The following is a 16391-nucleotide window of genomic DNA, read 5'->3' as shown; positions in this document are numbered from 1 at the left end:
TGATTCCATTGTTTCTTTTTATTACCTGGTGTTACCAAGTTAAGCAAAAACCAGTGCTTTTAGTAGTTTCTAGTAAACTATCAAACATACTTCCATTTTGTGGGTCTTATTAAACCCATTGTCTATACCTAGATATAGGAAGAGATCTATTTAGCATGTATTACACATGGATTATTCATTTTACCAGAGGTCTATCTCATTATAACCTTATTATAAAAGGCATAAGGTCCACTGTTGGACAGTTGAGTTGCTATTTGTACATGTGTCAATGGAAATAACAGACAAATATTCTTTTGACATATTTATTTCAGCTCTTCAAGGGATTACGATGGTATAAAAAAAATCTAGGGCTATTACACAACAGTTTCAAACACTTCCACACATACTTGTAAGTAGATACACTACTATGCTCGCCATAAGCACTACAATCTTTTTAACCCCAGTAGTTACCACTGCTGTTAGGTAGCCTAGCGTAGCCTAGGCTCCTTTGTGATGCAATCGGGAAAGCATTTCAAGGCCCTGTTGCCATATGATAATTGTAAATGTCATTAGGGCATTTCACAAAGTTTAGGGCATTTTGCTTTGACAGAGTTGTGACGCGTATGGCAGCTACCTTAATAACCTGCAGAAATCTGTATTATAGACCGTTTGATTTAGAGCTAAGTTATCCTGCCAAAATATCGGCTTCTTAGCTTAGCTTAATAATAATAGCGTCTCGTACTTGACACTTTTCTGGAATGCCCCCATTGGCAAGCCATAGGAAGTTAGTTAACTACTGGGAATACCTAAGTCTTCGGCTCTTATAATGCCAACTTATTGTTAACATTCCATAAATGTTGTAATTCTATTTAACCTGATTTCCATATCTTAATTTCTTACTTGATGAAAGTATTAAATTCTAATTTCCAACACAGCCAGTTTAATTCCCTTCCATACTTACCAGATATACATACGCTAACAGCTGTAGAACTAACATGTTCATTAATGACAAGTATAGTATGTTTGATACTGAATGTGTCTGGGAAACGTCCAAACTATCAACTCTAGGGTACAAACTAGACTTGAGCAGAGACAAAAGAATCACAAAAAATAATATGAGAAATATCTCTATCTAAATGTTTCTAGAAAGAGCATACCATTATAAATGTATCTGAAAGGCAACTTCAGATGTTACTTTCATCTGTAATCATAATATTCAGCGATACTTATTAAAAAACAATCAAACGCGGCGGCAAATCAGTTCCAACAAGCAAACTGCAATAATGATTACATTTTATTTAAAACAAACTTATTAAGACATACAATTGAGTAAATGATATAAAAATAAAAGTAGCATGTTTAAATGATTCGTATAAAATAAACTACATATTTACATTTTTAGATTATTACAGATTTCAAACGATTTAAAACGAGATGTTAATAAGCTTGAAATCTCACGCTGTATATGAGTAACAAAACTGTTAAAACACAATCATTATGTACAAACGAAAGTCGCTAATATCACTTCACTATATGCTAATTTTAAAGCAACTCATTTACAAACATACCTACATAGAATTTAAGGAAAGTATACAATAAATAAAGCTTGTTTCATAATCATCGTAATTTTTAATAGCAAACTATACCGAAACATTCTAGAGCTACAATATTTTACATCTGAGATCCTAGGATATAACGATACTATCGATACTTTTATAACTAACACGGGAAATCGCGTACAACTTAGTCCTGTGTTAGTTATAAAAGTATGAGTGAAAATCGTGTTAGTTTAAATCGATACTATCGATGCCTAAGATTTGACACAGCTTGATTTACAAACAAATAAATACACTTCACTTATCAGTCTCACCACGTTTAAATCTATATACAATGTCGTAATGAACCTGTCGGCGCCAACTAAACATACAATAATATAAAATATATATGTACAGTCAGCAGCAGAAGTTGCTGAGTGGGCGAGGTGTTCAAAATGACCTAGCCACGCTCTTAGTCTCTTAACAATGAAGTCGCGTCAAGATCATTTTGAACACCTGGCCCGCTTAGCAACTTCTGCTGCTGACTGTACTAACAGGCGGGTCCACACAGAACGAGCCGCTTTGCGGGTAAATTGTCGCGCGAAGTAGCTCGGTCTGTGTAGATGTGCCTCGGCCGTATTGCCTCGGGCGAGGCACGTTTCCTCTGACCGAGCTGCTTCGCGCGGCAATTCCCCCGCGAGGCGGCTCGTTTTGTGTGGACTCGTCTAATCATCGCTACTTTGAGAGCAGTGACCGCGGGAGCGGTTACAGGTGAGAGTATAGTCACAAAAGGAGAAATGGAATGACAACGATCTTAAAGTACACAAACAAGCCAATGTTTCTACAGGTCAATCAAAATGTTACTTATAGCAACCAGTATAAAGTATAATATGACTGTATGCATTTTAATAAAGATACCCACCAGCATAATAGACGTTACCTAAGTATGCGTAGCGACTTCCGTCAACCAAGTTGATACGCGGCGCTAGGTTACGAATACGCATTTTATACGATAAGTATACAATTATACATTATATCAATCCTTGTTAGCATATAAGAAGTACAATCTTACTTTGTAAGGGCCTTGTTTATACATGCCAATAAGGGATTTAATATACCTTTTCTTATCTTTCATAAATGACAGAATGTTATGACTTTATGAGGTAAATTAATGTACCAAATCATCTGCCAATTTATTAAAGAAAGAAAGTATACAAAGTTCCGAGTTGTAAGCTCTAGCATCAATTAATATCATGAATTATGACTATTATGAGATTGACATCGCAATAAAAAATAAGTGATTTAAATATACTCGAAGCTGTTATGACTGATGATACACACAAGACAATACGAATTTACATTCAGATGTCAAAATGATCACATTTTGTTTCATTCGCGCGCGATTTGCGCTCGTATTTCGTCAATGATAATAAAATCAACATCATTTCAACATCGGAATGTAATTTCGAATTGGCATCAAGGATTACATTCAAAAGCAATCAATTGCCAGGAAGACAGGACTAGATGATTCGATATTACCATAGACAAATTGAAACATAGACGAACGCAGTTGAACATTATAAAATTGAGTGATTTTGATAGCTGTAGGGCAAAGTTATCCGAAATGTACGAGTTATAGTCTACTAGTTCAGTTGTCAAATCCACTCCTACAACCTAATAGTCCTCACAGTAGCAGGAGGCAGCTATCTGTTAGAGTGAGAAAACAATATAGGTAGGTATTGGTACCATCTATCTCTAGCTGATAACTGCCTCGCCTTGCCTTTTAATCGACTATAGTCCGTGGAACGCAAGATTTGACAGTCAATGAATTGACTCTTATATATATGACACTAAGACTTAAGTGATCGCCTTAGCTTCATAATAAAATCAAACATAACTGTCAAATATACCTACGATGCGCCGACTATAGGAGCAGAATCGTGAACACTACCTTTAAGGTAAGCGTCGGCAAGAGGCTGCCGCGACCCGGCAGCGGCTGCCCTGCAGTCGCCGCCCGGCAGTCGCCGCACTGCTTTATAGGGATTTGTATGACACACAGTCCGACGCAGGCGGCAGAAGCTCCCGTAGCGGTATGGCAGCGCTGCTCAACTCGTGTCGGTCGCAAAAATGGCGCCTTGCGATGCCTTCAGACGCTTACCTTAAGATATACTGTTCAACGTCGAACGTCTAAAACGTTTATTTGATCCATGATATTACATATGTTAAAATATTTAAACCTGTACAAAGTGTAAAACTCCGCCGCCTTCCCCGTTGGGAGCCCCGATTGAAAGTTGTCTGCAATGGAATGTCATTTGATATCAGTCTTATCGGCGATGTATGACGGTTAAGGTGTAATTCCAATTCAAACTGCGAGCGGCAACGGCTTCCGCCGTACTCTAAATTAAACTATAATAACTTTTAGTTCGCCCCGAAGACTTCGCGACAAATACATTTTTATCTCTCTAATTGATTAAACCCAGTCTTCTCATATTCGAACTTGAAAATTAAATTTATCTGAAATTTGTCTCTACCAAATTTCATGATTTGATAATGAATACTCAAGATGGTACATGCAAACATGAAAAGTTGAGACCTAATTGACGCCAAAATCTCATCTTGCTTGGTTGGTAAAGTTGCGTACGTTGTTTACTACTCGCAACACAAGCCTTATTGAGTTTACTGTGGGTCTAGATTGAGTTGTGTAGTAATTTGACTTCACTTCAAACTGAATCTTACATGCCATTGCCGCTTGCAGTCAGAATCAGAATGATACCTTTAAAGCAGGTTGAAGTTCGGAGGCTCCCTATACCGACCGCCCACTAAAGCTACATTAACAATAGACCGATAGCGATTATTCTAGAGTTAGATATGACCTAGTGTTTAAGTTAATTCAGGAAAGGGAGTGTAAAGCTGTGGTTTGGTGAAGTAAACGCTCACAGCTGCAGTGCGTCGTCAAAAAAGGCAAAAACAATCAAATTTCTATTCCAAATTTAAAAGCGTAAGGTCGTTTTTTGGCTGGCAAAACTGTTAATTATGTGACGTTCCCAAACAACTAACGCAGACTTTTGGCAAAGAAGATACTAAATCCTCTATACTAAATAGAGGATAAGGTATATCTTTAGATGGCACCATACTTTTGGCCTATGCTTGTGTATATGGAAAACTTTTTGACATTTTAACATATACAGGGTGTGGCCCTTAATAAGAGCAAAAAATCAAACTGGAGATTCCTTGGAGTACCCAAAGTTACCACCAAGTGGTCCCGATGGTTCAAAATTCTTAATTTAGGAGAAATTTTAATTTAAAGTCAAGTTTAGCAAGCAATGGATTTTCACATTGCGTTACGGTCGCTTATCTGTCGTAAGATGTCATGGTACCGGGACGTCTTGGTACGCGCCTTTTAGTACAATTTATTTTAAAAATTAATACAGAGAAAAGTAGCTCTTATTATTAGGAAATCAGAACTCTATCAATATGCAATGCCACGTTATGTTTTGTTGACAAACTCAAAAAACTTTTTTTGCTATGTAATGGAAACAGTTTTTAAAATAATTTATTCTCGTAATAAAAACCTCCATAATACACTTACTTCATTATCTACCTATTTGAAAAATGCTTTGAACTTTGTCAATATTGACAACTGTCAAGCATGTGCATAACAATTAATTATGTAATTCAATCTAAACAAGATGACTGAATTACATGATTGAACGGTGGAGCTAGAAGAAGTTCAAACCAAGCTGTTGCACAGCAAACGATTTCCCGATCGGAAGATGTAGATAGACTGACAGTGTCATCGTCAACTTTGAACCTAGTGCCACGGTTGCGGGACAACGAGCCTTCCCGGGGCTCGGGACGGCGGTGCATCCTATCAGCCAGCGTGCATCAGGCGGTGATATTCGAGTCTGTTGTTGGCGGTATACCAGAGAATACTCCGCAATTTTCGACAACCACCAGTATCAAAATATCAGAACTATGTGTATTCTATTGATCTAACGCAGCAGTCGTCTAGAGGAGAAAAAATACCTCATTCATAATAAAGTCATTTGATAAAATATGGGTACCTAATGATACATCACATCGAAAATAGAAAAAGCAAAAAAGCAATCGGGTAAGATTGAATGGAAACTGAAAAGTGTTATTCTTGTTTGTTAGTTGTGTTAATGTAAGTACTAATGTTATGTAGTTGCTTAAGATTAATAAACGCAGTAACTATAAGTTTTTGTTCATTATTTGGCATAAATAGCTAGGAAGAGAGAGAGATAGACGTAGCTACGACGTGGTCAAAGTGATCTTTGTATGAGAAATAAAACTTTCCATTCCAAAAACTTCTTAGAAACTTTCACTTTCCGCAACTTCCTCATCTGTACTGAACATGCCTCTGAAGCGGCCAACCAACCAAATTGGTTGGCTGCTTTTTAGTGTTATCGAAGGTACTTTATCACTGAAAAGAACAGAGGGCTGAGTTCGCGCCGTAGCGAACAAAACGGTTATCTTCCTCTCTATCTCACTCGCACTAATATCACTCGTCGATATTAGTGCGACATAGAGAGAGAGAGAGAGAGAGAGAGACATTAGCGTATCGTTCACTACGGCGCAAACGATTGGCATCTTGGCTAAGCACTCTGTACATATTTAGTACTTTTACAAAGACTGCATGTAAAAACATCAAGTACGTTGCTTTTTATTATAAGTAAAGTTCATAATTATTATCTCAAACTGTCTCAAACCTTCACGACGATGATAGAGATAGCGACAACAGGATCAGAGATACACTTGTCTCTATTATTGCTAGTTCATAGAAATAATAAAGACAGCATACGTTAACAACAGTTTGTTTAGACTTCTTTCTACCACTGTTTTCTACCGGAGTGCATCGCCTTTCAAAAAGTTCATAATTGTTGTATTAAACCTTCACAGTCACAAGACATAAACCACGCATTGCAAATTTTTCAGTTTGTTTACTCTATTACTAAGTACATAAATGACAATGTACGTCAAGTTGCTAAATCAAAATAAAGAAAAATAGACATAATAAAATTATAAAGTTAATCAATTATGCACGTTAAATTATGTAACATAGTAATAACGAAACAAGAGTAAATGTTCACCGAGCTTTATTGTTAACGCTCAGAGCTACGAATTTGGGTGCACCAAATGTGATTCTGATTGTGACCGTACGCCGTTGTACAGCCAGATGAATTAGCTGTGAAATTCTTCGTTCGTTTTGAGACTTTTGAGAAGGCCTCACCTGCATATGACCTGTGCATATGTCGATGTCGTGTCAGAGCGGAGCGGAGTCAAACGGATAACAGGTTGAACTGTCGTTCGTAGTCGTTGTCGTGAAAAGGAAACATTCTTACAAAATTATAAAAGTGTAGGTAAGTTTTCTCGTGAATTGTGAAGTGGTTATCCAGTAAGATTGACATAATTATTATCAGTAATTTTATTAAAGTGCACTATTTTAGTTTGAACTGTTTAATAAATAACTCAAGTTACTTTATTAGCATTTTACTCATTTCGTCCTTTTGCCATCATTTTATCTACTTGATAAGAAAACTGTTAAGTAATGTTGAAAGATGTGACTATTTCATTAGAACTGCATGTTTAAAAAGCAATATTGATGTATTTAATACGTTTTTCAATATTATTGAGAACGATCGTAAATGTCAATGTCAAGTAATCCGACTGGAAACATAATGTCTGCAGTACATTGCTGGGTCGATTAATTTTGTTAGAAAATAATAAAAAAATATTTTTTCATTTTAATTAATTGAAACTATTTGGACTTGATTCCTGGTTAGTTAAAGGGTATGTACTTTTATTTTTTGCTCTTATTACAGGCCACACCCTGTATATATCAGTGAACAAGGATCAAAGCCAAATGGCGTTCTAAAAGTTTTAATCATGTGTCGAAAGATGCCAGTAAACTTACTGTGGCTACAAAAATTACTTTGACAGTCCGCCTGTATACTAAATTCTCTTTGACATCAGTAATGTAATGACCGCCGAATTAAATGCGCAGTCAACAAGAAATACATCGCAACATACATTTTGGCAATTACCTTATTGGTAGTATGGCAGTTGCTTTATTATTTCGGAAATAAAGGTGTGTTGTAATATACGGCCATTTTGGCTTGGTGTTTGATTTTGATATTGTTAACATACAATTCGTAAACCTTAATACAATTTTATTTTTGGCCGCGCACCGTAGCTGTATAAGTTTTACTCAAACAACAACTTTACCAATACAAATAGCACACCGCGATGCCCAGTAAATTGTGTGTTAGTTTACTAGCTATTCTATTTTTTACATATAAAAACTGGACTGGCTTCTTATAGGTTACAAGACTTCTGAGTGCATAGTCAGTATACAGCGCTAAGCGAGCTGTCAATAATGGTCTCAACACGCTTAACAACAACTGTTCAGATCATTTTGTACACCTCGTCCGCTCATCTATGACTGCACTTAGCTACGCGTGCGACTAGAATGGACTGCCCGGGCATGCGGTGTGCGTGTTGCTAACATACAGTTTACATACTTATAAGACCTATAATAGGCACTATATAACGCTATCAACCAGTATTATTAGCCTTTCTGTGCTATGTGATCACTAACTTTTTCTTTGTTTCAGACAACTGTTGAAATATTGATTTTTAAAGAAATACAGTCAGCAGAAGTTGCACAGCGGGCAAGGTGTTCAAAATTACCTTGACACGCTCTTATTCTCTTAACAAAAAAGTCGCGTCAAAATCATTTTGAACACCTCGCCCGCTTAGCAACTTCTGCTGCAGAATGTACAAACAAAATTTTAATGGGTCGTTGTCGCATGCCAACAATGTCGGTTATACTTTGATCGAGCCGACCGGGCCCATTATAACAGCACCATTATTTTCCTCGTGCTGCCCAATGTACATTTCAATGTACATTATCTACACTCTGTTTCAATGGAATTTCAACCTTCAGTAATACAAAATACAATTTATTTTGTCTTAAGAAACGATGTCACAGTTGCCTGAAGAAAAGTCAACTGATCTTATAAAAGTTATAAATCTCGGAAAATGAGAAATATTAGTTTCGAAGTAAACTTGCATGTTAGCAATTACAAAAGGTCTTAGGGCTCCTATTTTAACTAGATCTAGCTAAGCTAGTATCTATTGAAATCTCTGTCATAAACTAAACGCTTAATGCCTAGGTCGCTAGAATAGAAGGTCGCGTTCGGGTCGCAGATTCGTTATTTCTATTTTTGGTCACGAGCCAATTAGGTGGGATGAATTTTGCACCTCCCATACGGATACCGTAAAATCGGGGTACTTTAGCTCATGGGGGTTACTTTGTCCCAAAACGAAAAAAAGATTGAACTTCCCGTCACGCTGCACGTCAGGACCTATCGATGTATTTCGCGCTATTCATCGATAGATGACCGTATGGGGCGGTGGGTAGAAACAGTTTCACGTTAACAACGCTGATTAGTCAGTCCATAATTTCGGTCACAAGTTGTTACCTATAAACTACGCGATTCTATAATGTGCAAACTTTTTCTCGAAATAAAGAAAGCAAATAAGTTTAAGTGTTTGATTGTTATTAATCGTAACAGATATGTATCTAGGATCCTAATGTGATATAAATCATAGAATTTAAGACATTATTGTGAGAAGTATATGTTATTGAAAATTAAAGTATTCTTTGGCTATCGTTTTCGGGTTTCTTTGACCCATGGGAAAACATTTCCTTCAGAGAGAACAGCGACGCAGATATAGTCTCGCTTCATCTACTGAAGCTCTCATAACGGCACGAGATCAATCTGCTAACTAAGAAGACAATTTACTATTGACGCAGGTTATAAATCGCGATCCCAGGAACAGCAGCCAGTGGTTCGTCCTGTGCTGGAGCACTGGATGAACCACAGGCACAGGTTTCAAAGACAGATTCTCTAGATTGTAATGGAATTAATGAAAACAAAGATAAAGAACATCTGCCGCATAAGTTTAATATTTTATAAAATGATTATCAATTTTTAAGACTGATTAGTTACAGTCGACTGTTAACTAGGTGCTTACCTAGTAAAATAATTCTATAGGAAAACTAATTTTTCATATGATAATTATAGTTATACACGTTAACTATTTCTAATGATTATGATCGATAAGTTTAGAAGGTTTTTCTGATTGTTTTGGCAAAGTTTTTATTAAAAAACCATGTTTAATAGATTTATTACTTTGTGTTGATTAGTTTGCTTTTTTAGTGTAATAAAAACAAATGAATCTTACTATTATGTCCTTATTTGATATACATGTGTATTGTGTAATAAATTTAAACAGCTTTCTTTGCGCTTTTATTGCAAACCGTTACGTTGTACTCAATGAAAAATCGATGGCCAAAGAAACCCGCTTGAAAGCGCAACTTTGGCTCAAACTTTGCGAAAAATTTAAAAATATTTAGAGGTTGATTTATTAAGTTTTACGTATGTGCATGAGTTGATTATACCCACAATTATATACCTATGAGTATAAAAGTGTCATAATGCGATTAAAATTGAAGTGCTCAAAGGAAAAGTAAAAAGTATCTTGATTTTGGGACAAAGTACCCCGATGTTACGGTATAGGTATCGATTAATTATACAGGTCTGTAATATTGACTCAGCCTCTACGGTAATACTAGTAGTCATACAAATCACTACATAATATAAAACAAAGTCCCCCGCCGCTTCTGTCTGTATGTGTGTATGTTCGATTAACTCAAAAACTACTGAACGCATTTTCATGCGGTTTTCACCTATCAATAGGAAAAGGAAAGTTTAGGGGTATAATGTCTTAAAGTTTTATGTAACCTGTGCGTAGCCGGGACGGGTCGCTAATGGTTCTTATAGAACATTCGATACAGTTTGAGATAAAATTGTATCTCAACTTATTGCCAGAGAAATGCGATCAAACCTAACATGATTTAAATATAAATCACCGGTGATCGCAATAATACGTTCTCATAAATTAAATTGTAATGGCACAGGAGAGAATTGTTTTCACTTCAGATTTGTTATAGTCAACTGTCTCAAATGTTCACAGATACTAGCATAGTTTATAAAGTAAACAAATTTATTGAATAATGATGAAAATAAAAAATATTAATGGGAAAGTGACAGAAAAGAAAAGATTAGAAATTTGTTAATTGCGTTTGTCGCAATTTGATTTTGAAGATAACCGAAAGCTTCGATAAATACTCTTTCGAAAATAAATGTATACGTGAGTTCAACTTTTTTGGTTAATTTTTGTCCTGTTACTTCGGTCTTGTCTTCAAAGGTTTAAAAAAAACAGGTGAAAATCGAATTACATAAACGCCCCGTCAATATTACAAGACCTTTACAACCCGTCGCGTGTACAAATAGCAACACCCCTAACTGTACATCGGTGGACCTTATTACGCTAGGCATAAGGTCTATCGATGTACAGTGAATAGTGCGGGCGATGGTACGGGAGGTGGCGTACCAATGGTGTGTAGTTAGAGGAGGAGGTCGGCGCCGCAGAAGAGGTTCTTGAGTGCGGCGAGCAGGCCGCGCGGGGGTGGCGGCGGCGCGGGGCGGGGGGGAGGCGCGGGTCACAGCACGCAGGCGGCGAACACCTGCAACCAACCTTATTAAGTTACAATCAGGTAGACTCCCCACAAGGTGGACTGATGACCTGGTGAAGGTCGCGGGAGTCCGCTGGATGCGGGTGGCGCAAGACCGGTCATTGTGGCACTCTTTGGGGGAGGCCTATGTCCAGCAGTGGACGTCCTCTGGCTGATATGATGATGATGATGATGAAGTTACAATCATCATCACAAGTCTTTACGTTTATTGCAGACGATTTATGCATTGCTGTTTAGACAACGGGTTTGGTGACTGTGGAGGCCGATGCGTGAGCGGCACGACTTCTCATATTTTTGGCAGAGAAAATTCATGCCACCTGAAGTCACAGTAGTATGGTTAAAATTATAGGTATAATGTTTATAGGTTAAGTAACTTTTTTTATATTGTTTTTTATATTGTTGTTGTGCTAATAAATACATCTTCTTTCTTTCTTTCTCTCAAACAGTTACCCTCTTATTCATAAAACTTAGCAAAGCAACCTCTTATGGAATCTGTGCCGTGCACACTGGTTGTGTTTGTGTAGAATTGCAGTGTTTACGAGAGATAGGCATACCGTTTGCGTAATTTGTACTCATACATATTGGTGCACTTGCACGTGTATGCACACTGTGACGATGTGGTCTGGCATTTAGAATAAGAACAACAATACAGAGGGCTTAACGTGTGAACCACTTTAGACGTGTTGCCTCTCTGTCGCGCTTGTACATCGGTATGTAAGTGTGAGAGGCAACACTTGGGGCGTGGTTCCCGGTAGGCCCTCAGCACGTGGTAGTTACCGCCATGGCGCGTCAGGGCGGCGGCGCGCGCTCGGGCGGCGCGGGCGCGGGCGCGGGGCGCGCGGGCAGGGCGGGCGCGACAGCTTCAGCGCCGGCGCCGCCCGCGCGGGCTCGCATCACGCCCGCGTACGTACGGTACCGCTTCACCTACAAACAAATATTCAATTGAACAAACATATAACCGGTCAAACAACTTTGTCAGTCGAAAAAGGCGCGAAATTAAAAATTTCTATAAAACCATAACCGTTCGCGCCTACGTTTTTTAAATGTACACACACCCCATCCCATCTCAGCCATAAGACGTCCACTGCTGAACATAGGCCTCCCCCTTAGACCTGCATGATGGGGGGTGAATGCCATAATCGCCACGCTTGGCAGGCGGGTTAGCGATCGCAGTCGAGTACACCGAGTTTGAGGGACGCTGCTGCCCGTCCACCGGTGGTCTTGGACGTAGTTCTACTCGTCGACTGTAATTCTTGAATTAAGATTTCTTATATCAAAGTGCAATTGGGCATTTTTAATGTATGGGCTCCCAACTCGACTATAATATTCATTTCGATACAGTTTAGTCAACTATAATAAAAATGACCAATCACAGCTCGCCGCGATCAAGACGACGAAACAAAACCATAGCTCAAATTAGTTATTATTTTAGGTTGTATAGTAGAAACAATTGCTTCATAAGTCAGAAACGCGCATGTGACACCCTTAATATAGCAACATCCATAGACTACGAAATAGTATTTTATACAATCGTGATATAATAGAGCTTTTCAGTCGAGTACAGTGTTTAGGCAACGAAGCTTGCTGAGTTGCCTAAGTAAGGTACGAGATTGAAAAGCTTGATTATATCACTATTGTATACAATACTTTTTCTACAAGTCAACAAAAATAACACTAACTAGTAGAATCATACAAACAAACCAAACCAAAAGTATACAGTGAAGATACGCGACCAGCCGCGATACCTTCGTACTGGTACGCGACCCGGCCGCCGCGCCCCGCGCCCCACGGCGGGTTGGTCAACGACACCTTCTCGTAACTCATGAGGTCCTGGTACTTGCTCCGCGCTAAATTTAATTTTTAAACATTTTTTTCTCGATTTTAGCCACCGTAGCCTATGGAGACTAACAAGTAACGCTAAGCAGTTTTCGTAGTCAATGGATGTTCCTATATTAAGGGTGTCATATGTGCGTTTCTGACTTATGAAGCAATTGTTCCTATAATACAACCTAAAATAAATAATTAATTTGAGCTATGGTTTTGTTTCGTCCTCTTGACCGCGCGCGGCGAGCTGTGATTGGTCAATTTCATTATAGTTGACTAAACTGTATCGTAATGAATATTATAGTTGAGTTGAGACCCCATACATTAAATGTACCCAAAGAAGTGTGGTATACGAAATCTTTATTCAAGAATTAAAGTCGACGAGTAGAAAAACCACTTAGCGTTGCTTGTTAGTCTCCGTAGGCTACGGTTGCCAAAATCGAGAAAACAACTATCTAAAAATTTTGTATAGCGCGGAGCAAGTACCAGGGCCTCATGAGTTACGAGAAGGTGTCGTTGACCAACGCGACGGCCGGGACGGGGGCGCGTACCAGTTCATACTGGTACTGGTGGTTACCTTCATAGGTATCGCGGCTGCTCACGTATCTTAGCTGTATACTTTTGGTTTGGTTTGTTTGTATGATTCTACTAGTTTAAAGTATTATTTTCTAGTAAATTACCAATACTACTGGTAATAACTATTCCCAATGTTACTATTCGGTATTTTCCCAGGAAGTATTCCCCTTGTCTGGGCAAGTGGGCATAGTCAAAACCAGTTACCTACTCATTGAATAATACCAGAATTTAAGTAAAACTAAAATGTAAAAATCACATTGATTTAATAATAAGCATCACATTTTTATTATGAGTAGGTACAGTACAATGACATTGTTTTTATATGGTAAGTGGTAATTTTTTATAGCTTAATAACAATGATATAATATTCTTAAATATTTTCTTATTTTTTCTAGTTTCTATTTATTTATTTAATTAATAATTACCTATTTTATTTTATTTATTGTATTTTTTATATATATTTTATTTATTTTTTATTTTATTTATTTATTTTTTAATGTATTTTAGTGATAGAAAAACGCCCGCAATTGACGAACTTCGATTTTTGCGGTTATAGCCCAGTACGGGATACAGCGTAAGTAGCAGCGTAGTTTGCGGGGAGCAGCTTCGCAACTCCGCTAAGATTGAGTGAAAGAGATAGCTGATGCTACGAGTGGAAGAGACGTAAAGATAATTAAGCAATTTCTTCATGTTTTAAATTAAATTAATTAAATTACAACGTAAGCGTTCAAGTACGAGTATATTACCCGCTTTTGGGAATATTACCGGGAAGAATGGTAATTTACTCGTAATATTCCGAAATGGTAAAATACCGGTAATGGTATTTTACTCTCGGCACATCACTAATCCCCATACAAATTTCCACCTCCCTTTTTACACCCTTTAGGGATTATTTTTGAGATTAAAAGTATCCTATATTCTTCCCTGGGACTCAAACTACCTCTATACCAAATTTTAACTAAATTGGTGTACCAGTTTAAGCGTGAAGAGGAATAAAGAAAAAAAGTATTTTTTTCATATTTTATGTGTTTTTACTTCGAAATGGTGCCTGAATGATATCGTAAATGAATTCGGCATCCCCGATTTATACGAAAACGATACCAAACTTGGCCTAGTAACTAAAACGATATAGATATCAAGATAAAGTTGAGACCCCCCCCACCCTAAAAATTTACATCAAAAATCACGGTGGCTCCTCTTCCATCCTTGGGTCCTAAGGACCAATCCAGCCAAGGGAAATCTTTTGTTCATGCAACGCCGTGGTTTAGTTAGGGCTTTCACCCTCGACTATTATGTAGACTTTTGAGCGACTTGTTTAACGACACGTCGCCATTCCTACCGTAGAGTTGCTTTCCGTGAGCATTCGCTTACTGTGGCCGACACACTGGCTTTGATTTGGTCGGTCCATTTCATTGGCGATCTTCCTCTCTCTAACCCTGTCTGTCACCTCCCACTCTTCCTTGCACAACTAGGCGTTCTATGGATGTTCCATCTCGCCGAGACACGTATCCAAAGAAGTTGAGGATCCGAGTTTTGACCGTAAAAAGCAACCGGCGCTAACCCTTATGATAAATAAACTCGTCATACCTCATACTGTAAATAGAGGTCCTTGTCCCTGTTGGCGGGCCCGTCGCGCGCGTGCCTGAGCGCTGCCAACTCTTCTTCTAAACGCGCCGCTCGCTCCTCGTGTTCCGCTAGTTGCTCACGCTAAAACCCAATTACACACATTAGCCTTGTGTATAACACGCTTTTAATGTGAAAAATTGCAATGAAACACACACGAAGAGAGAATGAGAGAAGTGTGATAGTCTATTGATTTGTAACAGGCCCCGAATCCTTTGTCTATTGTTAAGTAAAACCGCACGTGCTACTTATACCTGAAAAAAAGGGTCCTAATTATTCTTATTGGCACCTGAGCGCCGGCTAGTCCAACGCTCAAAAAACGCTAAGTGCGCTCTCCGATAACACGCATTTATTACGCATCTGGATGACACATTTTAGACCGATTCGACTCGCCAGCACTCAATAACCGTAGAGAATTACACGACCCTTTTTTTGACAGGTAGAGGCACGTGCGGTTTTACTTAACAATAGACAAAGGATTAGCGGCTCGGGTCCACTTACAGATCTACAGACTATAACACTTTTTCAATGTAAAAAAATTGCAATGAAGAGAGAGTGAGAGAGGTGTACACATTACCATGGAGAGCCGGGTGTGCGAGCAGGGCAGCAGCGGGCGCTGGAACTTGCGTTGGCTGCCGACCGCGCCGGCCAGCGGCGGAGCGGAGTACGCGGCGCACACGAAGTTGATCGTCTCCACCCACGAACACAACTCCTTTGAGTCACTGTGAACGACCAAAATAATAATATTTCTCGAAACGGAGTCCCAGTGCCTTGACAGGAGTTATTGATTTTTAAACAGGACAAGACAAATAACGGCGAGAACAACCCGTAATGTGGAGTCTCAAGTTTAGCGTCGCATTCGTCGAGTAAAAGAAGTAGCGAACATTTATATGAAAGAAGTAAAATGTTGGAACTTACCTCGTCTGGAAGAGATATTCGGCCTGGTCCGCCGTTTGCAATCTGAAAACGTGCTGCTTTTTCGTGTAGTCCGTCGCTTTCGTCGCCAGGGCGTGGTGTATTCTGCATTAATAGATACACTTGTGTATTATTGGAACAAATTATTCAATTATAGGAGGAAAATCGAAGTCTCCAAATGAAAAAAAAATGCCACATTTGCATTAGGGTTAAAAAGGGTTCAGAAAACGGGCGTCTTTGCTGTAGACACTGGCGTGAAAGTTAACGATCTGAGCACAGGAAAAAAGGTGATGCCCAGCAACTTAGATGTGTGT

The 16391-nt window shown here is 38.6% G+C and overlaps 1 protein-coding gene across 1 annotated transcript in view; it reads right to left on the bottom strand.

The window, feature by feature from the left end:
* Positions 1–11928: 11928 nt before the first annotated feature.
* Positions 11929–16391, bottom strand: part of LOC134664719 (PH and SEC7 domain-containing protein) — a 60605-nt gene continuing 56142 nt past the window's right edge. The window contains exons 17-20 of the mRNA XM_063521466.1: positions 16081–16182; positions 15740–15884; positions 15127–15246; positions 11929–12063 (exon numbers count right to left, since the gene is read on the bottom strand). Of these exons, the coding sequence (XP_063377536.1) occupies positions 11929–12063; positions 15127–15246; positions 15740–15884; positions 16081–16182 (502 nt within the window). The remainder of the gene's footprint in view (positions 12064–15126; positions 15247–15739; positions 15885–16080; positions 16183–16391) is intronic.

Source organism: Cydia fagiglandana, chromosome 5 (assembly GCF_963556715.1).
Source record: "Cydia fagiglandana chromosome 5, ilCydFagi1.1, whole genome shotgun sequence".
Lineage (NCBI taxonomy): Eukaryota > Metazoa > Arthropoda > Insecta > Lepidoptera > Tortricidae > Cydia > Cydia fagiglandana.
Note: the sequence above shows the minus strand (reverse complement) of the source record. Positions and strands in the feature narration are given on the sequence as shown.